The sequence below is a fragment of the Blennius ocellaris genome (assembly GCF_963422515.1).
Source record: "Blennius ocellaris genome assembly, chromosome: 16".
Taxonomy (NCBI): domain Eukaryota; kingdom Metazoa; phylum Chordata; class Actinopteri; order Blenniiformes; family Blenniidae; genus Blennius; species Blennius ocellaris.
The window spans coordinates 26,570,688-26,594,268 of record NC_137665.1 but is presented as its reverse complement, the minus strand read 5'-3'; the positions used below and the strand labels follow the sequence as shown (position 1 = coordinate 26,594,268).

At 52.1% G+C, this 23,581-nt stretch overlaps 2 protein-coding genes across 2 annotated transcripts in view; one reads left to right on the top strand and one right to left on the bottom strand.

Annotated features, from left to right (window-relative positions):
• Positions 1 to 4,044: 4,044 nt before the first annotated feature.
• On the top strand, positions 4,045 to 4,977 carry LOC308141095 (uncharacterized protein; the record flags this gene model as incomplete). Its single annotated transcript, XM_080511098.1, has 1 exon — positions 4,045 to 4,977. The coding sequence occupies one exon, from the start codon at positions 4,045 to 4,047 to the stop codon at positions 4,975 to 4,977; it is 933 nt and encodes a 310-aa protein (XP_080367224.1).
• A 6,425-nt stretch (positions 4,978 to 11,402) lies between these two features.
• Positions 11,403 to 23,581, bottom strand: part of LOC308141974 (transmembrane protein 106B-like) — a 47,480-nt gene continuing 35,301 nt past the window's right edge. The window contains exon 9 of the mRNA XM_080512250.1: positions 11,403 to 12,110. Within this exon, the coding sequence (XP_080368376.1) occupies positions 11,990 to 12,110 (121 nt within the window). The 3' untranslated portion in view covers positions 11,403 to 11,989. The remainder of the gene's footprint in view (positions 12,111 to 23,581) is intronic.

Sequence of the window (23,581 nt, the reverse complement as noted above, 5' to 3'; positions counted from 1 at the left end):
GGACACCACATCCAGAGGGATCCCGTGCAACCTGTACACATCCCTGACCAGCCGATCCGCTGTCTCCATAGCCGTGGGTAATTTAGGGAGGGGCACAAAGTGTGCCGACTTTGAGAAGCGATCCACAACAGTCATTATTACCGTGTTAGCTTCAGAAGGGGGGAGACCGGTAACAAAGTCCACGGCAATGTGGTACCAGGGTCGACTCGGGATGGGCAAGGGATGGAGCAGCCCTGCAGGAGGTTGGCGGGATGTCTTGCTTCGGGCACAAACGGCGCAAGCAGCCACAAAGGTCCGGACATCCCGGGACATGGAGGGCCACCAGAAGCGTTGCCTCAGGAAGGACAGGGTTCGCTGGAAGCCTGGATGACAAGTCAATTTAGACGAGTGCCCCCACTGCAGAACCTTAGACTTCATTGGCTCCAGAACAAAGAGACGGTTAGCTGGACCATTACCCGAATCAGGGTGACCGAGGTGCGCTTGTCTGACCTGATTCTCGATGTCCCAGGAGGCGGATGCGACCATACAGGTGGAGGGGAGTATGTTCTCCGGTTCCCCCTCAGCTTTCTCAACGGTGGTCTGCATCAGGCTTAGTGTTCCTCGAACCTGGTCGGTAGGTAAGTGTCAAATTAAACCTCCCTAAAAACAGTGCCCAGCGTGCCTGCCGGGAGTTGAGCCGCTTGGCAGTCTGCAGGTACGACAGATTCTTGTTGTTCTGTCCAGACCACAAATGGTTGGGCAGCACCCTCCAGCCAGTGTCTCCATTCCTCCAAAGCCAGTACTGCTGCCAACAACTCCCGGTTACCGACATCGTAATTCCGCTCCGCTGGGGTAAGGCGTCATGAGAAGAAAGCACAGGGATGCATCTTGGAGCCCTCGGCACGCTGGGATAACACCGCACCTACACCAGTGTCCGAGGCGTCAACCTCCACGATGAATTGCTTAGTGGGATCCGGATGGCACAGCACCGGGGCCTGAGTGAACAGCTGCTTGAGGGTAGTGAATGCCTGTTCAGCTGCCGGCATCCACTGAAACGAGGTTGAGGTGGATGTGAGTTGAGTGAGTGGGGTTGCGACCTTACTGTAGTTCCGAATGAACCGTCGGTAGAAGTTGGCAAACCCAAGGAACCGCTGCAACTGTTTACGGGTCGTCGGTCTGGGCCAGTCCACCACGGCTTGGACCTTGGCTGGATCCGCCCTCACCTGTCCCTGTTCGATGATGTACCCCAAGAAGCTCACAGAGGTCACCAAGGAAGACCATGGCTGGGGGTGGAGCAGGAGGAAGACCATGGTGGCTGATGGCTGGGGGTGGAGCAGGAGGAAGACCATGGCTGGGGGTGGAGCAGGAGGAAGACCATGGTGGCTGATGGCTGGGGGTGGAGCAGGAGGAAGACCATGGTGGCTAGGGGTGGAGCAGGAGGAAGGCCATGGTGGTTGATGGCTGGGGGTGGAGCAGGAGGAAGACCATGGTGGCTGATGGCTGGGGGTGGAGCAGGAGGAAGACCATGGTGGTTGATGGCTGGGGGTGGAGCAGGAGGAAGACCATGGCTGGGGGTGGAGCAGGAGGAAGACCATGGTGGTTGATGGCTGGGGGTGGAGCAGGAGGAAGACCATGGTGGTTGATGGCTGGGGGTGGAGCAGGAGGAAGACCATGGTGGCTGATGGCTGGGGGTGGAGCAGGAGGAAGACCATGGTGGCTGGGGGTGGAGCAGGAGGATGGCCATGGTGGTTGATGGCTGGGGGTGGAGCAGGAGGAAGACCATGGTGGCTGATGGCTGGGAGTGGAGCAGGAGGAAGACCATGGTGGCTAGGGGTGGAGCAGGAGGAAGGCCATGGTGGTTGATGGCTGGGGGTGGAGCAGGAGGAAGACCATGGTGGCTGATGGCTGGGGGTGGAGCAGCAGGAAGACCATGGTGGCTGGGGGTGGAGCAGGAGGAAGACCATGGTGGCTGATGGCTGGGGGTGGAGCAGGAGGAAGACCATGGTGGCTGATGGCTGGGGGTGGAGCAGGAGGAAGACCATGGCTGGGGGTGGAGCAGGAGGAAGACCATGGTGGCTGATGGCTGGGGGTGGAGCAGGAGGAAGACCATGGTGGCTAGGGGTGGAGCAGGAGGAAGGCCATGGTGGTTGATGGCTGGGGGTGGAGCAGGAGGAAGACCATGGTGGCTGATGGCTGGGGGTGGAGCAGGAGGAAGACCATGGTGGTTGATGGCTGGGGGTGGAGCAGGAGGAAGACCATGGCTGGGGGTGGAGCAGGAGGAAGACCATGGTGGTTGATGGCTGGGGGTGGAGCAGGAGGAAGACCATGGTGGTTGATGGCTGGGGGTGGAGCAGGAGGAAGACCATGGTGGCTGATGGCTGGGGGTGGAGCAGGAGGAAGACCATGGTGGCTGGGGGTGGAGCAGGAGGATGGCCATGGTGGTTGATGGCTGGGGGTGGAGCAGGAGGAAGACCATGGTGGCTGATGGCTGGGGGTGGAGCAGGAGGAAGACCATGGTGGCTAGGGGTGGAGCAGGAGGAAGGCCATGGTGGTTGATGGCTGGGGGTGGAGCAGGAGGAAGACCATGGTGGCTGATGGCTGGGGGTGGAGCAGCAGGAAGACCATGGTGGCTGATGACTGGGGGTGGAGCAGCAGGAAGACCATGGTGGCTGGGGGTGGAGCAGGAGGAAGACCATGGTGGCTGATGACTGGGGGTGGAGCAGCAGGAAGACCATGGTGGCTGGGGGTGGAGCAGTCTGGGTGTACAACCTCATCCTGCCTGTTCAGGCAAAGGCTCTGCACCTCAAGTCTGATATAACGAGTCCAGAGAATCAGATCAATCCAGAAAAATCATTCTTGTCTGTTTCTAAGATGAGCTTTAAAATGGTTGTAAGGATTTCTGTCATAAAAGATCCACGCAAAAAAAAACACATTTGTTTATGCTGCTGCTCTACTCAACAGTATTAATGAAGACTCATGGTAGAGAATGGAGGGAAAAGTCATGGCAGAATTCAAAGCTTTTGTCTCTGTGACAATGAAGCTAAAATGGCAGCCTCCATAGAAGAATTCAAGTTAATATAATCTAACAAATGTCTCCCCCTCCCCTCTGACTGAGAAACACTGACAACATGTGATTGTATTGACTGTGTTGACTCTATTGCCAACCACAGGGCAGCTGAAATATTTATCTCTGTATACTGTGTGTGTGTGTGTGTGTGTGTGTGTGTGTGTGTGTGTGTGTGTGTGTGTGTGTGTGTGTGTGTGTGTGTGTGTGTGTGTGTGTGTGTGTTTTATAAATTACCTATCATAGATCACAAATCAGAACATTCCATTGTTGTTTATTCCACTATGAACATAAACCATGGGTCCAGTATCAGAACGACATGTATGAAGTTTGCAGGAAAGAAAAGCAGGTGAAGATCAGTTCAGTATTCAGCGACTTATGATTGATTGAAATCTTTGACACTTCATTGCTCCTGCCAAGCAGAAGAGACAGGAGTGGACGACCGGGCCAAGATGGCGGCGCCACCGCTCGCCAACGCCAATGGGGAGGAGCGGTCGATGCGGCGTAGGAGAGCGACGGTATGCGACACGCGTCATCAGTGTGCGACCTGTGTTTCTGCATCGCATTCACAATGGATCCTGCCAAAGCCGCGCTTGTTTATTCGTACGTTCAAACGCTTTTGTCCTGTTTGCACTTCCAATCCCAACTGCTGTATTACGTGGAGGAGCAGAGGCGGAGAAGCGCTCGGAGATCCGCGGTTCTTCAGCAGCTTTTGATCCCACAAACACCGAGAGTCACGTGCCCGCGGCGCCGCCGCCGGTTCTGGATCCGACCTGGTCGCACCGCCTGCTGGTGGGAAAACTTTGAGAACGAACTGGTTCATCCGGAGGAATGGAATGAGAACTTCAGGATGTCCCGGGCTTCGCTACTGGCGCTTTCTGAGTTACTACGCCCTCATGTAGAAGGTCAGTGCCATCTGTCTTTATGTGGGTGGATCGATGTGTCTCATGAATGATGTCATTAATGACTTCCTCCATGTCATTGCAGGACAGAGGACTGTCATGCGGCCGCCGGTCAGCGTTGTGAGGAAGGTGGCCTGCACCCTGTACTACCTGGCAGACCAGGGACGCCTACGCGAGACCGCCAATGCTTTCGGTCTGTCGAGGTCCGTGGTGTCGACCATCGTCAGACAGGTGTGTGAAGCCATCACAGTCCACTTGGGTCCTGAATACATCCAGCTGCCCACCACGGAGCCTGAGGTCCAGAAACTGGTGCAGGGGTTCGAAGGTGCTCACGGCCTCCCGCAGTGCCTGGGTGCAGTGGACGGGACTCATGTGGAGATCAAGCAGCCGTCGGTCGGTGCCACAGATTACGTGAACACTAAAGGGAGGTTCACCTTGAACATCCAGGCTACGTCGGATTACAAATATTCCTTCATGGACGTGGTGGTGAAGTGGCCAGGGAGCGTGCACGACGCTAGTATTTTCACCAACTCCACTCTGAACGCGTGCCTGAAGAATGGGAAGATCCCGCCCTGCCCCAGGCAGCTGGTCGACCATGAAGAGGCCATACCGGTTTACGTCCTGGGCGACCCTGCCTATCCGCTCTTCCCGTATCTGATGAAAGAGTACGATGCCAGCGGGGGGCGCTCTGCCCAGGAGCAGAGTTTCGGACTACACGTGTGTAGAGCACGCACCGTGATAGAGTGTGCATTTGGGAGGCTAAAAGCTCGGTTCCGAGCTCTGACCAGGGCGATGGACATCAATCTGAATGACCTTCCCTTCGTCATCTACGCCTGCTTCGTGCTGCATAACTACTGTGAAGCTTCACAGGAAACGGTGGAGGACAACAGTGTGACTGAGGCCATTCAGCAGGACCGGGACAACCAGCCCGATGCAGAGGACTCGGCCAGAGGAGACAGCTCCAGTCCAGAAGGGACCAGGGTCCGGAGAGTCCTCACGCTATTCCTCCATCCACAAAGGGAGGGCGTTTGATTGGTACTGATAGGAACAATTACACAGTTATGTGCCACTCACAGCCGGAAATACCAACTCAAGGTTTTTTAAGTTTGTTTGAAGAGTATATGTTTACATTAAAATACTTGAATACAGATTGAGCCTAAATCCTATGTCCTTGTTCACATAAAGAACGAGATATTCTTCCATATCCTGATGTTCAGTACACACAGATAGATCTGACACTTATAATACATTTGATTTCAGTCAAAATAACTCAGTTGTACTGCTTCTCGCCCAGCGTGGTGCACAGAAGGCTTTGGATTGAACGGAACCATTTCACACTTAACATTAATCCTGTGGACTTAGTTTTAAGTATTGCAGCTGCCAAGACGAGTAATCACTACTTTCCATGGAACATCTCAAAGTAGAACTGCAGGAATGGCCATAACACACAAGGAGGGTATCACTCATGGACATTTTCTTTCTTCCTGTCGTCTCAACCAGTGATTGTGTCACTTTGCACGCCATGTGCTTTTTTACGGTTTTAATCTTAAAAGATCTGTTTCGTTTCTAATACTCTTTTGCCTTCCATTGTGTTTACTGTTGCACTTTAAATTGTCATCTTGCTGATGTGTTTATAACATCTGTGGAGTCACTGCAAACAGGATATTCTGGCAAGATGTCACTTTTCTACAAACCTAGAAAAACAAGGGCAGATTGAAATCTGTATTCACGAAAGAACTTGCATTTAAAAATCATGTCAATCAATGAGATTAATCACACTTCCTGTTTAGTTTAGTTTGTTTCACCCTGACAGTTCCTGGAAACAACAAACCGTAAACAGGGAATTCAATTTAATTGTATATTCTGGTTGCTGGAAGTTTTCCCTGTTCATTTGTGGTGACGGCGGCAGAGACGAGGGACAGACGATCCACGGAGAGCAGGTCCTGCTGTTGTGTGAGCTCCAGTGGGAACAGCATGACATGAACATGACCATGATCTCCGTGGCTTTCGGATGCTCAACCAGAGCTGGAGCCATTTTAATGTTACACAGTTTTGTGTCTCATTGAAGATCTGTTGAACTCATTTCCTAAATAATTTTACACCTATTGAAGGCAAAAATCTGATTTCCTGTGACCTTGAAGGCTCAATAAATACAACAGGAATAAAGTTACCTGGACATTAGAAGGTAGTTGAATCACTGTAGTGTCTCGTCTGCTCTATTAACTAGTAGTCCCCCCCCCATACTTGTTGACTTTGGTCAATTTTCAGAATGAAACAACACAGAACACACAAAAAACATACAAAAATAGGCCCATACAGTCTGTAACATGTACAAAATTCAAGTGTCAAGATGAGAATGCTCCTTTGATGATGGAGGAGATCTCATGTTCAGAATATGTCAGGAATAGTTCCCAGGTTGTTGTTTTTAAAGATATCCTTATGATGCAGCCGACAGTTTTGTTTGCCTTAATTTCCTGACCTAAGAACCATTTTCTGCCATTGATCGTTCGATGGAAACTATCCATGTCTGATATCCAGTTAACCAAAATACCTTTTCGAGCACAAAAAGTCAACATTTTGTATAACTTTCTGTTGTTTGCTACTCACCACCGGGTCGGTTAGTCCCAACAATAAGAAAAAAGGATGGAAATTCCAATTTACAGCAAAGCTTTAACCCTGTTACACACACACAATGTCTTTACATTTCCGACAGCAGCAGTCAAAGTGACAGCAGTAGTGAAAGTGACAGCAGTAGTGAAAGTGACAGCAGCAGTGAAAGTGACAGCATTAGTGAAAACGACAGCAGCAGCAATAGTGAAAATGACAGCAGCAGTGAAAGTGACAGCAGTAGTGAAAACGACAGCAGCAGCAGTGAAAGTGACAGCAGCAGTAGTGAAAGTGACAGCAGCAGTGAAAGTGACAGCAGCAGTGAAAGTGACAGCAGTAGTGAAAACGACAGCAGTGAAAATGACAGCAGCAGCAGTAGTGAAAGCGACAGCAGTAGTGGCAGCACCAGTTAAAGTGACAGCATTAGTGAAAACGACAGCAGCAGCAGTACTGAAAACGGCAGCAGAAACAGTAGTGAAAGTGACAGCAGCAGCAGAAGTGAAAGTGACAGCAGTAGTGAGAGTAACAGCAGCAGTGAAAACGACAGCAGTAGTGAAAGTGACAGCAATAGTGAGAGTGACAGCAGCAGTGAAAACAGCAGTAGTGAAAGTGACAGCAGTAGTGAAAATGACAGCAGCAGTGAAAGTGAGAGCAGAAACAGTAGTGAAAATGACAGCAGCAGCAGTAGTGAAAATGACAGCAGCAGCAGTACTGAAAGCGACAGCAGTAGTGACAGCAGCAGTGAAAGTGACAGGAGCAGTAAAAGTGACAGCAGTAGTGAAAGTGACAGCAGCAGTGAAAGTGACAGCAGCAGTAAAAGTGACAGCAGTAGTGAAAGTGACAGCAGCAGTGAAAGTGACAGCAGCAGTAAAAGTGACAGCAGTAGTGAAAGTGACAGCAGCAGTGAAAGTGACAGCAGCAGTAAAAGTGACAGCAGTAGTGAAAGTGACAGCAGCAGTGAAAGTGAGAGCAGAAACAGTAGTGAAAATGACAGCAGCAGCAGTACTGAAAACGGCAGCAGCAGTAGTGAAAGCGACAGCAGTAGTGACAGCAGCAGTGAAAGTGACAGAAGCAACAGTGGTGAAAGTGACAGAAGTTGTGAAAGCGACAGCAGCAGTGAAAGTGACAGCAGTAGTGAAAGTGACAGCAGTAGTGACAGCAGCAGTGAAAGTGACAGAAGCAACAGTGGTGAAAGTGACAGAAGTTGTGAAAGCGACAGCAGCAGTGAAAGTGACAGCAGTAGTGAAAGTGACAGCAGCAGTGAAAGTGACAGCATCAGTAGTGAAAGTGACAGAAGCAGTAGTGAAAATTACAGCAGCAGTAGTGAAAGTGACAGCAGTAGTGAAAACGACAGCAGCAGCAGTAGTGAAAGCGACAGCAGTAGTGACAGCAGCAGTAGTGAAAGTGACAGCAGTAGTGAAAGTGACAGCAGCAGCAGTGAAAGTGACAGCAGTAGTGAAAGTGACAGCAGCAGTGAAAGTGAGAGCAGAAACAGTAGTGAAAATGACAGCAGCAGCAGTAGTGAAAACGACAGCAGCAGCAGTACTGAAAACGGCAGCAGTAGTGACAGCAGCAGTGAAAGTGACATCAGTAGTGAAAGTGACAGCAGCAGTGAAAGTGACAGCAGCAGCAGTGAAAGCGACAGCAGTAGTGACAGCAGCAGTGAAAGTGACAGAAGCAACAGTGGTGAAAGTGACAGAAGTAGTGAAAGCGACAGCAGCAGTGAAAGTGACAGCAGCAGCAGTAGTGAAAGTGACAGCAGTAGTGAGAGTGACAGCAGCAGTGAAAGTGACAGCAGTAGTGAGAGTGACAGCAGTAGTGAGTGTGACAGCAGTAGTGAAAGTGACAGCAGTAGTGAGAGTGACAGCAGTAGTGAAAGTGACAGCAGCAGTGAAAGTGACAGCAGCAGCAGTAGTGAAAGTGACAGCAGCAGCAGTAGTGAAAGTGACAGCAGTAGTGAGAGTGACAGCAGTAGTGAAAGTGACAGCAGCAGTGAAAGTGACAGCAGCAGTGAAAGTGAAAGTGACAACAGTAGTGAGAGTGACAGCAGTAGTGAGTGACAGCAGTAGTGAGAGTGACAGCAGTAGTGAGAGTGACAGCAGCAGTGAAAGTGACAGCAGCAGTGAAAGTGACAGCAGCAGCAGTGAAAGTGAAAGTGACAACAGTAGTGAGAGTGACAGCAGTAGTGAGAGTGACAGCAGTAGTGAGAGTGACAGCAGTAGTGAAAGTGACAGCAGCAGTGAAAGTGACAGCAGCAGTGAAAGTGACAGCAGCAGCAGTGAAAGTGAAAGTGACAACAGTAGTGAGAGTGACAACAGTAGTGAGAGTGACAACAGTAGTGAAAACGACAGCAGTAGTGAAAACGACAGCAGCAGCTCAAGACGCTCAGCTCAGCTCAGAGTCTCTCCAGTGGATCTTCAATCGGAGTCTTCCAACATGCAAAGTCGCAGAGCGGTGGAAAACATTGTCTGGTCTCAGGGCCCAGGTGGGGCCCCCTGCCACTACAGACCCGTGGCACTAACGTCTCATTAATGAAGAAAGTGGAAAGCCTGGTCCTTCACTCCCTGAGGTCAGAAGTCACAGAGGCCATGGACCCATCTAGTTTACTGATCAAGAGCATCTGGGAGTTGAGGACCTGCTGGTCAGGTGTACACCTACCTGGAGGACCGGGATGTCATGTGAGGGTCAGGAGCAGCACGGGGGCACCACATCTTTCCCATACACGCTTTACATAGCAGACTTTCACTTGCCACTTGCAAAAACATTCACATAATGCGGCTATTGTGGTTTTATCAGGAGAGTCAGGAGCAGGAGAACAGGGACCTGGTGGTTTCCTCCCAGGACTGGTGCACTGAGTGTTGTCTGCACCTTCATACAGCAAAATCGAAGCAGATGGTGGACCTCAGGAAGAAGCCCCCCTCCCCCCCCTTTGCCAGTCTCCATACAGGGAGGGGTCATTGCAATGGTGCACACCTACAAATACCTTGGTGTCACCATTGATGACCAACTGGACTGGTCCCCACACACCAACACCCTCTACATTTGTTCTTCCTGAGAACTCTGAGTTCTTTTGATGTACAGCTATGTTCAGAATAATAGCAGTCCAACATGACTAACCAGATAAATCACTGTTTTTGGTATAAAACATAATAATAAATGGAAAACAATTTACCAGCAGGTGTAGTAAAGTCAGAGGAACCAACAGACCCAACTTTGATGATATGAATACTCCTGGGTCTGTGTAATTGACTAATTAAGTAAAAGGGGCGTGTTAAAAAAACTAGCAGTGTGGAGTTCAATCAGTGAGATCATTGATTATGTGAAAGAAACAGGTGTCAATCAGGTGGCCCTTATTGAAGGATGAAGCCAGCACATGTTGTGCAGGCAATTCTCTGTGAAAACTGATGAAAGATGGGTCGTGCCGAACATTGTTCAGAAGAAAAGCGTGCTTTGATTAAAAAGTTGATTGGAGAGGGGAAAACGTATAAAAAAGTGCAGGAACTTATCGGCTGCTCAGCTAAAATGATCTCCAATGCTTTAAAATGGAAAGACAAACCAGAGAGACGTGGAAGAAAACGGAAGACTACCATTGGAATGGACCGAAGGATAGTCAGAATGGGAAAGACTGAGCCAAGGGTCTGCTCCAGGGAGATCAGAGACGGTCTGAAGGTTCCTGTGAGTGCTGGGACCATTAGAAGACGCTATGTGAGGCTAAGCTACCAGCAAGAAGCCCCCGCAAAGTCCCACTGTTGCAAAAAAGACATGTGCTGAAGAGGATTGCATTTGCCAAACATCATGTTGACTGGCCTCTGGAGAAATGAAGAAACATTTTGTGGACTGATGAAAGTAAGATTGTTCTTTTTGGATCCAGTTTGTCAGACGACCCCCAAACCCTGAATACAAGCCCCAGCACACTCTGAAGACCGTGAAGCATCATGATGTGGGGCTGTTTCTCTTACCGTGGTGTCGGGCCTTTATATCGCATACCAGGGATCATGGATCAATGTGGATACATCACAATACTTGAGGTCATGCTGCCTTATGCCGAATGGGAAATGCCCCTGAAATGGGTGTTTCAACAGGACAATGACCCCAAACATACCAGTAAGCAGCCAAATCTTGGTTCCAGACCAACAAAATTGAGGTTCTGGAGTGGCCAGCCCAATCCCCGGACCTTAATCTGATTGAGCACTTGTGGTGTGACATAAAATGTGCTGTTTCTGAGGCAAAACCCCAAAATGCAGAGGAATGGTGGAAGGTTGTCCAATGTTCCTGTTCAGAGGTGCCAGAGGTTGGTTGACTCCATGCAGCACAGATGTGCAGCAGTTATCAAAAACAGGGGTTATTCAACGAAATATTAGTTAACTAATTGTCAGGATTGCTAAATGTTCATATTTTTTCAGTTTATTTAGTAAATATTTGAGTTTGTAATGAGAAATGCCGACACTGCTATTTTTTTAACACAAATATCACCTTTTCCTTCATATTCTGTAAAGTAATTAAATATTGATACTTTTTTCTTCATGATTTGTTGTCCAATACCATGTGCAGCGTTCCTAATGAAAGAAAATAAAAAATATAAGGATTTTGAGCTTTATTCACTTTTTTAAAAACACTGCTATTATTTTGAACATAGCTGTATGTGTAGAGATGATGGCCATGTTCTACCACACTCCGCACTCTTTTTTGCTGTGGTGTGTTGGGGGGGGGGGGTGCAGTCTCATTAGTAAAAACAACAACAGACTGGACAAACTGATCAAAAGAGTGTGCTCAGTGCTTGGCATGGGGCTGGGCCCACCTCGCACTGAGGAGATGGGCACACTGAACAAACTCAAAGCTAGAATGGACAATAGAAGACAATCTCCTGTCACTGTGCTGCACAATGGAGAGATTCAGGAGATCTGCTGTAATAACACTCTTTAATGCCTCCTGAACTTATTCACCCAACAAATCTAAATCATCATTCTTTTTATCGCTTTGTTAATCTTAAACCTAACATCTTTGCATTTTACTAAATTAATTATTTTAACTTAACAGTGCTGAGTAGTGAATGAGTGGAAGTGTGGTTGATGTTTTTTATGTTTTCTTCAGATGAGCTACTGAACAGTTGAATTTCCCTTTGGGGATTAATAAAGTGCTATCTATCCATCCATCCATCCAATCATCCATCCATCCATCGGAGCAGTACATACACAAACATGACGACAGTTGGTAAACTCATTCATGTATATTACACTCAACATACAGCTGCTGGTGTAGCATCAACCTAAAAAAGGCCAAGGACAATAAACAGCAACAAAGTGTCAAACCACAAAGTGTCAAACAGACTGGAAGCCGGCAGGTCAGTGCCGATCAAGAGTCCTTCATGTTGCTTCACAACCCCGAGTCACTGCAGCCGGAGCCCGCTAAAGTCCAGCACATGTGTCCAGCTGCTCCATCAGGTGGGTGGAGGCAGCACTTTGTGCGGCATGGTGGAGTTGGCTCCACAGTCGATGTACTCATAGGTTTCCAGGGAGAGCTGCTCGTAGTGGGCCAGGTAGAAGACCGTGATGGAGATCCTGCACACAAACACAAACCTAACTCACCACCAACAAATACATGTCCAAGTGTCCAAGCTGAGCAGAGCCTGAAGGTTTCCCGTCAACATGCAAACAAGCAGAAATGTTTCTGATGCATCGTCTGAAAACAGAGGAAAAGACGAGCCTCAAAAAGCTGATCCAGGGTTAAAAATCATGTCTCTCGCTGGCTTGATATGGGCTCCATGTCCAAATTCCCTTTGAAAAATGGATTATTTCATACATTTAAAACGTTGAAAAATCTGAAATTGTCTTGCAGTAATCCACTTTCAATTCTCACTGGAAAGGCGTGGAAAATAGTTCAAAACTGGAAGGGCAATCTCAAGTGTCTTTACACCTCTGTGAATACCAACACTTTCAAACTTAATGGACGGACCTTCTATGTTGTCCTCTGATCAAATGGTTGATAAATATCACATCAATGGTCAGGATTTGTTTTCCGCTAATTACAAGGGCCAGCAGATAAAGACTTGTTTCTCAGTCCTCTAGACCAGGTGTTTTTCAACCTTTTTGCCATCAGCCACCATGGTCTTCCTCCTGCTCCACCCCCAGCCATGGTCTTCCTCCTGCTCCACCCCCAGCCATGGTCTTCCTCCTGCTCCACCCCCAGCCATGGTCTTCCACCTGCTCCACCCCCAGCCATCAACCACCATGGTCTTCCTCCTGCTCCACCCCCAGCCATGGTCTTCCTCCTGCTCCACCCCCAGCCATGGTCTTCCTCCTGCTCCACCCCCAGCCATCAACCACCATGGTCTTCCTCCTGCTCCACCCCCAGCCATGGTCTTCCTCCTGCTCCACCCCCAGCCATGGTCTTCCTCCTGCTCCACCCCCAGCCATGGTCTTCCTCCTGCTCTTCCTCCTGCTCCACCCCCAGCCATGGTCTTCCTCCTGCTCCACCCCCAGTCATCAGCCACCATGGTCTTCCTCCTGCTCCACCCCCTGCCATGGTCTTCCTCCTGCTCCACCCCCAGTCATCAGCCACCATGGTCTTCCTCCTGCTCCACCCCAGCCATCAGCCACCATGGTCTTCCTCCTGCTCCACCCCCAGCCATCAACCACCATGGTCTTCCTCCTGCTCCACCCCCAGCCATCAACCACCATGGTCTTCCTCCTGCTCCACCCCCAGCCATCAGCCACCATGGTCTTCCTCCTGCTCCACCCCCAGCCATAAGCCACCATGGCCTTCCTCCTGCTCCACCCCTAGCCATCAGCCACCATGGTCTTCCTCCTGCTCCACCCCCAGCCATGGTCTTCCTCCTGCTCCACCCCCAAACATGGTCTTCCTCCTGCTCCACCCCCAGCCATAAGCCACCATGGTCTTCCTCCTGCTCCACCCCCAGCCATCAACCACCATGGTCTACCTCCTGCTCCACCCCCAGCCATCAACCACCATGGTCTTCCTCCTGCTCCACCCCCAGCCATGGTCTTCCTCCTGCTCCACCCCCAGCCATCAACCACCATGGTCTTCCTCCTGCTCCACCCCCAGCCATCAGCCACCATGGTCTTCCTCCTGCTCCACCCCCAGCCATGGTCTTCCTCCTGCTCCACCCCCAGCCATCAGCCACCATGGTCTTCCTCCTGCTCCACCCCCAGCCATCAACCACCATGGTCTTCCTCCTGCTCCACCCCCAGCCATCAACCACCATGGTCTTCCTCCTGCTCCACCCCAGCCATCAGCCACCATGGTCTTCCTCCTGCTCAACCTCCAGCCATGGTCTTCCTCCTGCTCCACCCCCAGCGATGGTCTTCCTCCTGCTCCACCCCCAGCCATCAGCTACCATGGTCTTCCTCCTGCTCCACCCCCAGCCATGGTCTTCCTCCTGCTCCACCCCCAGCCATCAACCACCATGGTCTTCCTCCTGCTCCACCCCCAGCCATCAGCCACCATGGTCTTCCTCCTGCTCCACCCCCAGCCATCAGCCACCATGGTCTTCCTCCTGCTCCACCCCAGCCATCAACCACCATGGTCTTCCTCCTGCTCCACCCCCAGCCATCAGACACCATGGTCTTCCTCCTGCTCCACCCCCAGCCATGGTCTTCCTCCTGCTCCACCCCCAGCCATGGTCTTCCTCCTGCTCCACCCCCAGCCATGGTCTTCCTCCTGCTCCACCCCCAGCCATGGTCTTCCTCCTGCTCCACCCCCAGCCATCAGCCACCATGGTCTTCCTCCTGCTCCACCCCCAGCCATGGTCTTCCTCCTGCTCCACCCCCAGCCATGGTCTTCCTCCTGCTCCACCCCCAGCCATGGTCTTCCTCCTGCTCCACCCCCAGCCATGGTCTTCCTCCTGCTCCACCCCCAGCCATGGTCTTCCTCCTGCTCCACCCCCAGCCATGGTCTTCCTCCTGCTCTTCCTCCTGCTCCACCCCCAGCCATGGTCTTCCTCCTGCTCCACCCCCAGCCATGGTCTTCCTCCTGCTCCACCCCCAGCCATGGTCTTCCTCCTGCTCCATCCCCAGCCATGGTCTTCCTCCTGCTCTTCCTCCTGCTCCACCCCCAGCCATGGTCTTCCTCCTGCTCCACCCCCAGCCATGGTCTTCCTCCTGCTCCACCCCCAGCCATGGTCTTCCTCCTGCTCCACCCCCAGCCATCAGCCACCATGGTCTTCCTCCTGCTCCACCCCCAGCCTTCAGCCACCATGGTCTTCCTCCTGCTCCACCCCCAGCCATGGTCTTCCTCCTGCTCCACACCCAGCCATCAGCCACCATGGTCTTCCTCCTGCTCCACCCCCAGCCATCAGCCACCATGGTCTTCCTCCTGCTCCACCCCCAGCCATCAACCACCATGGTCTTCCTCCTGCTCCACCCCCAGCCATCAACCACCATGGTCTTCCTCCTGCTCCACCCCCAGCCATCAGCCACCATGGTCTTCCTCCTGCTCCACCCCCAGCCATAAGCCACCATGGCCTTCCTCCTGCTCCACCCCTAGCCATCAGCCACCATGGTCTTCCTCCTGCTCCACCCCCAGCCATGGTCTTCCTCCTGCTCCACCCCCAGCCATGGTCTTCCTCCTGCTCCACCCCCAGCCATGGTCTTCCTCCTGCTCTTCCTCCTGCTCCACCCCCAGCCATGGTCTTCCTCCTGCTCCACCCCCAGCCATGGTCTTCCTCCTGCTCCACCCCCAGCCATGGTCTTCCTCCTGCTCCACCCCCAGCCATCAGCCACCATGGTCTTCCTCCTGCTCCACCCCCAGCCATGGTCTTCCTCCTGCTCCACCCCCAGCCATGGTCTTCCTCCTGCTCCACCCCCAGCCATCAGCCACCATGGTCTTCCTCCTGCTCCACCCCCAGCCTTCAGCCACCATGGTCTTCCTCCTGCTCCACCCCCAGCCATGGTCTTCCTCCTGCTCCACACCCAGCCATCAGCCACCATGGTCTTCCTCCTGCTCCACCCCCAGCCATCAGCCACCATGGTCTTCCTCCTGCTCCACCCCCAGCCATCAACCACCATGGTCTTCCTCCTGCTCCACCCCCAGCCATCAACCACCATGGTCTTCCTCCTGCTCCACCCCCAGCCATCAGCCACCATGGTCTTCCTCCTGCTCCACCCCCAGCCATAAGCCACCATGGCCTTCCTCCTGCTCCACCCCTAGCCATCAGCCACCATGGTCTTCCTCCTGCTCCACCCCCAGCCATGGTCTTCCTCCTGCTCCACCCCCAAACATGGTCTTCCTCCTGCTCCACCCCCAGCCATAAGCCACCATGGTCTTCCTCCTGCTCCACCCCCAGCCATCAACCACCATGGTCTACCTCCTGCTCCACCCCCAGCCATCAACCACCATGGTCTTCCTCCTGCTCCACCCCCAGCCATGGTCTTCCTCCTGCTCCACCCCCAGCCATCAACCACCATGGTCTTCCTCCTGCTCCACCCCCAGCCATCAGCCACCATGGTCTTCCTCCTGCTCCACCCCCAGCCATGGTCTTCCTCCTGCTCCACCCCCAGCCATCAGCCACCATGGTCTTCCTCCTGCTCCACCCCCAGCCATCAACCACCATTGTCTTCCTCCTGCTCCACCCCCAGCCATGGTCTTCCTCCTGCTCCACTCCCAGCCATCAGCTACCATGGTCTTCCTCCTGCTCCACCCCCAGCCATGGTCTTCCTCCTGCTCCACCCCCAGCCATCAACCACCATGGTCTTCCTCCTGCTCCACCCCCAGCCATCAGCCACCATGGTCTTCCTCCTGCTCCACCCCCAGCCATCAGCCACCATGGTCTTCCTCCTGCTCCACCCCCAGCCATCAACCACCATGGTCTTCCTCCTGCTCCACCCCCAGCCATCAGACACCATGGTCTTCCTCCTGCTCCACCCCCAGCCATGGTCTTCCTCCTGCTCCACCCCCAGCCATGGTCTTCCTCCTGCTCCACCCCCAGCCATGCTCTTCCTCCTGCTCCACCCCCAGCCATCAGCCACCATGGTCTTCCTCCTGCTCCACCCCCAGCCATCAACCACCATGGTCTTCCTCCTGCTCCACCCCCAGCCATCAGCCACCATGGTTTTCCTCCTGCTCCACCCCCAGCCATGGTCTTCCTTCTGCTCCACCCCCAGCCATCAGCCACCATGGTCTTCCTCCTGCTCCACCCCCAGCCATCAGCCACCATGGTCTTCCTCCTGCTCCACCCCCAGCCATCAACCGCCATGGTCTTCCTCCTGCTCCACCCCCAGCCATCAACCGCCATGGTCTTCCTCCTGCTCCACCCCCAGCCATCAACCACCATGGTCTTCCTCCTGCTCCACCCCCAGCCATGGTCTTCCTCCTGCTCCACCCCCAGCCATCAACCACCATGGTCTTCCTCCTGCTCCACCCCCAGCCATCAACCGCCATGGTCTTCCTCCTGCTCCACCCCCAGCCATCAACCACCATGGTCTTCCTCCTGCTCCACCCCCAGCCATGGTCTTCCTCCTGCTCCACCCCCAGCCATCAACCACCATGGTCTTCCTCCTGCTCCACCCCCAGCCATGGTCTTCCTCCTGCTCCACACCCAGCCATCAGCCACCATGGTCTTCCTCCTGCTCCACCCCCAGCCATCAGCCACCATGGTCTTCCTCCTGCTCCACCCCCAGCCATCAGCCACCATGGCCTTCCTCCTGCTCCACCCCCAGCCATCAGCCGCCATGGTCTTCCTCCTGCTCCATCCCCAGCCATCAGCCACCATGGCCTTCCTCCTGCTCCACCCCCAGCCATCAGCCACCATGGTCTTCCTCCTGCTCCACCCCCAGCCATCAACCACCATGGTCTTCCTCCTGCTACACCCCCAGCCACCATGGTCTTCCTCCTGCTCCACCCCCAGCCATCAGCCACCATGGCCTTCCTCCTGCTCCACCCCCAGCCATCATCCACCATGGTCTTCCTCCTGCTCCACCCCCAGCCATCAGCCACCATGGTATTCCTCCTGCTCCACCCCCAGCCATCAGCCACCATGGTCTTCCTCCTGCTCCACCCCAGCCATCAGCCACCATGGTCTTCCTCCTGCTCCACCCCCAGCCATCAACCACCATGGTCTTCCTCCTGCTCCACCCCCAGCCATCAGCCACCATGGTCTTCCTCCTGCTCCACCCCCAGCCATAAGCCACCATGGCCTTCCTCCTGCTCCACCCCTAGCCATCAGCCACCATGGTCTTCCTCCTGCTCCACCCCCAGCCATGGTCTTCCTCCTGCTCCATCCCCAGCCATGGTCTTCCTCCTGCTCTTCCTCCTGCTCCACCCCCAGCCATGGTCTTCCTCCTGCTCCACCCCCAGCCATGGTCTTCCTCCTGCTCCACCCCCAGCCATGGTCTTCCTCCTGCTCCACCCCCAGCCATCAGCCACCATGGTCTTCCTCCTGCTCCACCCCCAGCCATGGTCTTCCTCCTGCTCCACCCCCAGCCATGGTCTTCCTCCTGCTCCACCCCCAGCCATCAGCCACCATGGTCTTCCTCCTGCTCCACCCCCAGCTTCCAGCCACCATGGTCTTCCTCCTGCTCCACCCCCAGCCATGGTCTTCCTCCTGCTCCACACCCAGCCATCAGCCACCATGGTCTTCCTCCTGCTCCACCCCCAGCCATCAGCCACCATGGTCTTCCTCCTGCTCCACCCCCAGCCATCAACCACCATGGTCTTCCTCCTGCTCCACCCCCAGCCATCAACCACCATGGTCTTCCTCCTGCTCCACCCCAGCCATCAGCCACCATGGTCTTCCTCCTGCTCCACCCCCAGCCATAAGCCACCATGGCCTTCCTCCTGCTCCACCCCTAGCCATCAGCCACCATGGTCTTCCTCCTGCTCCACCCCCAGCCATGGTCTTCCTCCTGCTCCACCCCCAAACATGGTCTTCCTCCTGCTCCACCCCCAGCCATAAGCCACCATGGTCTTCCTCCTGCTCCACCCCCAGCCATGGTCTTCCTCCTGCTCCACCCCCAGCCATCAGCCACCATGGTCTTCCTCCTGCTCCACCCCCAGCCATGGTCTTCCTCCTGCTCCACCCCCAGCCATGGTCTTCCTCCTGCTCCACCCCCAGCCATCAGCCACCATGGTCTTCCTCCTGCTCCACCCCCAGCTTCCAGCCACCATGGTCTTCCTCCTGCTCCACCCACAGCCATGGTCTTCCTCCTGCTCCACACCCAGCCATCAGCCACCATGGTCTTCCTCCTGCTCCACCCCCAGCCATCAGCCACCATGGTCTTCCTCCTGCTCCACCCCCAGCCATCAACCACCATGGTCTTCCTCCTGCTCCACCCCCAGCCATCAACCACCATGGTCTTCCTCCTGCTCCACCCCCAGCCATCAGCCACCATGGTCTTCCTCCTGCTCCACCCCCAGCCATAAGCCACCATGGCCTTCCTCCTGCTCCACCCCTAGCCATCAGCCACCATGGTCTTCCTCCTGCTCCACCCCCAGCCATGGTCTTCCTCCTGCTCCACCCCCAAACATGGTCTTCCTCCTGCTCCACCCCCAGCCATAAGCCACCATGGTCTTCCTCCTGCTCCACCCCCAGCCATCAACCACCATGGTCTACCTCCTGCTCCACCCCCAGCCATCAACCACCATGGTCTTCCTCCTGCTCCACCCCCAGCCATGGTCTTCCTCCTGCTCCACCCCCAGCCATCAACCACCATGGTCTTCCTCCTGCTCCACCCCCAGCCATCAGCCACCATGGTCTTCCTCCTGCTCCACCCCCAGCCATGGTCTTCCTCCTGCTCCACCCCCAGCCATCAGCCACCATGGTCTTCCTCCTGCTCCACCCCCAGCCATCAACCACCATGGTCTTCCTCCTGCTCCACCCCCAGCCATCAACCACCATTGTCTTCCTCCTGCTCCACCCCCAGCCATGGTCTTCCTCCTGCTCCACCCCCAGCCATCAACCACCATGGTCTTCCTCCTGCTCCACCCCCAGCCATCAGTCACCATGGTCGGAGGAGGTAATTGGTGGTCTACACCAGTGATTCCCAACCGGGGGTACACGGACCCCTAGGGGTACGCGAGGGTATTGCAGGGGGTACGCAGAAAGATTATAAATTAGCCTACAGTATCCACACACAAAAAAAAAAATTATACTATATTATATTGTATTATATCATGAATTTTAGTAAGGCCATACGTTTATTTTCCATGAGTAGCAGTTCGTCCACAGTGATTGTAACACTACAATGCACATAATATGAAAAGACTATAAAGTGGCGCGCTTTAAAAAAAAAAAAAAAAAAGGTTCACGTTCTTGCTGCGGGCGCGCACGATTCGCGAAGCTAGCTAACTCTAGCTGCATACCGACTGTAAACATGGATGCATGGCTAGGCAGGAGTAAACGTACAGCTACCGCTACTGCTACCGTCGCCTCGGACGCAGGCACAGGGGAGCCTAGTGAAAAAAGGAATTATGAAAGACTTATGAAAGACAAGCAAGCACAAGTGTCTCATTAAAAGGTATGTTTTTACACTCACAATAATTGTTTTATTTAAATGAGCAGTTGGATAGATAGAAAGACAAAGGGTTAAATATAAGTACACATTAAGGCGAATAATCACACACGAGAGAGGGGGTACTTTTCACATGGAAACCAGCTCAAGGGGTACACTGGTCAAAAAGGTTGGGAACCACTGGTCTACACCAGTGTTTTTCAACCTTTTTGAGCCAAGGCACATTTTTTTCTTTGGAAAGCTCTGGAGGCACACCACCACCTGAAAATGTTAAAATCTGTAGCCTCTATTAACAATATGAAGTCATTCTCATCAAAGTTTTATCAACAGGAATCAAATAAATACAGAAAACAGTATTTCCCAATGTCTTTTTTTAATAGTGCCTCCCTCAGTGTGAAACCTGGACCTGATGGATGAAGAGCTGAGATCCTGGTTCACATTCTTCCTTTTCAAAAACTTCTCCATCACTGTCACTGACACAGTACTTTGATACAAGATGGTAGCAGGAGGTGGAGATGAACCACACTGACGTCTGTCACTTTACATTTCACCGGCAAAGTTCTGTGCTGCCCTCTAGTGGTGAAGAGTATTTATACTTGATTACTCTGCAACACACTGAGGCTGTGAGCAAATTATTTTTGGAAAAAAATATGAAATTGAATACTTTCCCATGGCTCACCTGACGAGATCTCGCGGAACACCAGTGTGCCACGGAGCAGTGGTTGAAAAACACTGCTCTAGACACTGACAGCAGGCTTCTTTAAATAGGCCCCGCCCCACCCTGAATTGAGCCAATCAGGATGTGCTGGGCTGAAACAAACGTCTAAGGGGTGTTTAACTTATTCTAAATTAACCTAACTATTACTAAAAAAATATATGAATAAAGTACACCTCCATCAGACAAGCATAATTATATACAAGATATATACATTACCGTGATACATCACCCAGTCCCCACTATACATATCTACACCCACAATACAAACAGTGCACCCCTACACCCAGTGGACTGTTCCTCCTGCAGTCTGCCCACTGAACAACAGCTCCTTCAGCGAGGAATAGGCTGACGGGCAGGAGCAGGAAGTGTGTGAGGTGAGCTGTGTGGGGAGTTTTTACCTTTACAACATACTGTGTGCCACTGATACAGGGTGTAGTGGGTACCGCACTACCGACCCGAGCTATGGTTGTCCAGTGTCCACATCCCAGCCACGTCAGTGTGGCTGACGCGAGGCCACCACTCCTCCCCAACACAATCTCCAAATGTTCACAAGCACCCCCTCCCTCGTCAACACTGTGTGCCAGTGTCCTTCAGTTTGTGTGTTAACGTGAGAAAGAACTTTCTCACAGCCCTTAATATTTTTATTCATACTGATTGATGCTGCAAATGGCTCAATATGAATTGCAAATAAAAGGGGACTGAGGCAATCCCCCTGGTGGACACCACTTTCTAAATAGAAGAAATCAGAGCAACACCCCTCCCTTTAATCTAACACGTGCTTTAGGATTTGTGTAAATTATCTTTATCCATTCCATAAACTGGATGAAAACCCATAACTGTCAGAGTTTTATATAAAAACTGCCAATTGAGCATATCAGATTGTTGGGCCTTGTACCCATTGTTCCCGTGACCCCCACCGGGGGCCCTGGCCCACCCTCCCCAAGCTGCAGCACTGCTCCCCGGCGCCAGGGGGATCTCAGGCCTCTATCACCAGCCGGAGCACCCGCCCTGGAAACCCCGTGGCGAAGCCCAGTGTGACTGGCACAGCGGGTGGTCAGCAACATGACGCTCAGGTATCAAAGGCAGCACAGCGAAAGAACAAAGTCTCTTCAAGACAGGTTCACGTCTGCATATGGAGGACGCAGTGGGCCGGGCCGGAGTGGGCAGGAAAGCCATGGATAACATTTTCTTTTCCTTTTTTTCCCTCTTCAATGGGACCGGATCTCCAGATGCATCTCCCCTCCTCCAGCTGCAACCGTTGGGTTGGGTTCACCCTCCAACCGTGCGGCTCACCGTGCTGCTGACCTGAAGCTTCCTCTGGTCCCTGCACGCAGCCCAAGCCTGAGTACCAGGGCACAGGGCTCACACACCGGGAATCACGGACAAATGACCGCAGCTCACAGCACTGCGCACCACCCCATGAACGGTGCTGAACAACTGCACCCCACGAACAGTAAGCAAGCTTTTGTCTGGGCAACATTGTTAGATGAGCCTGAAGCTAATACATGCAATGTGTTCAATGTATCATTAACCTTGCAGCTGTACCAAGCTGTAGCATCTGTTTGTGTATGTGTGCACACGTACACAAACAGAACGTACACAAACATGTGCACTCCTGTCCGAAAACCTCGTTTCCACCTCAGACACCAGAGATCCGATTTAGCTTCCCAAATCTAACTTCGATCCCTGTGTGGACCTGAAACCTCGCCAGAACTCTCCCCTCTCCTTTTCTCTCTCTTTCACTACCAACCTGACCTCGCCAGCGCACGCCCACCGTCCGTGTTGATTTATGATATGATTTCTGAATTGTTTTTGAATTAATGCATTTTTGTAAATAAACGCCTGTTAGCTGAATTGATTGATTCCTGGTAATTATTGTGTATTTATTGTTCATAATTCACTGGTTTGTAACAGTCTGTGCTCCAATCTCACACCTTCCCTTTTATTTAAGATTGTTATATTTTACACAGGAATATTAACTGACCTAAATAACCTTTTAACAAACAAGACTGATATTTTGGTATTAGCTATTTTCAGTTTAGCTGGTGGTGCCCCGTTTCATTATTATTTGATAACCAATTAATTCAAATTAATAATTAGAAGTTAAATTATTTTTGATAATTTATTCACTTTTAAGTAATTAATTTTTATTTCTTTTTAATTTCTTTTACAATTCTGTTTATTGAATTTTCACATATAACGAACAAACGGCAAACAGACCCCACCCCCCACCCGGCACATACCTCCTCCAAGTCAAAAAAATTGTCCCGAAAGACAAAATGAATAGTCACCACAATAAAAGCTTAGATACATAAAGTAAAAGATAAATTACACAATGCTCAATCCACAGGAATAGGACACGCTGTTCTATCAACATATGATAAAAAGGGTGTCCAGGTCAAATTTACTACCAGTAGCAGACAGGGTCAACCTGATTTTCTCAAGTTTAACAAAATATAGTACCTCTTTAATCCATCTCGTGTGGGTAGGTGGAACTGTAGATTTCCATTTTAACAATATCAATCTCCTAGCCAATAGAGTTGTAAATGCTATCACATCCTTAGTAAAAGAAGAGAGGTTAATGGAACAGGACAACACACCAAACAAAACAGTAAGCACATTAGGAGTAACGCTTCTCCCAGTGACCTTAGAGTGTATAAAAAACTTCAGACCAAAATCTCTTCAAAGAGGGACAACACCAAAACATGTTTCAAACATGTTTACGAGATGAACTTTGGCATTATGAGCTCGGTGCAGAATCCTGCACTGTTTGGCACAAATGGACGACCTGTGTACTCTTTAAGATCTCTTCCCAAACATTGTCTGGAATTATCTCTCCCAAATCTGT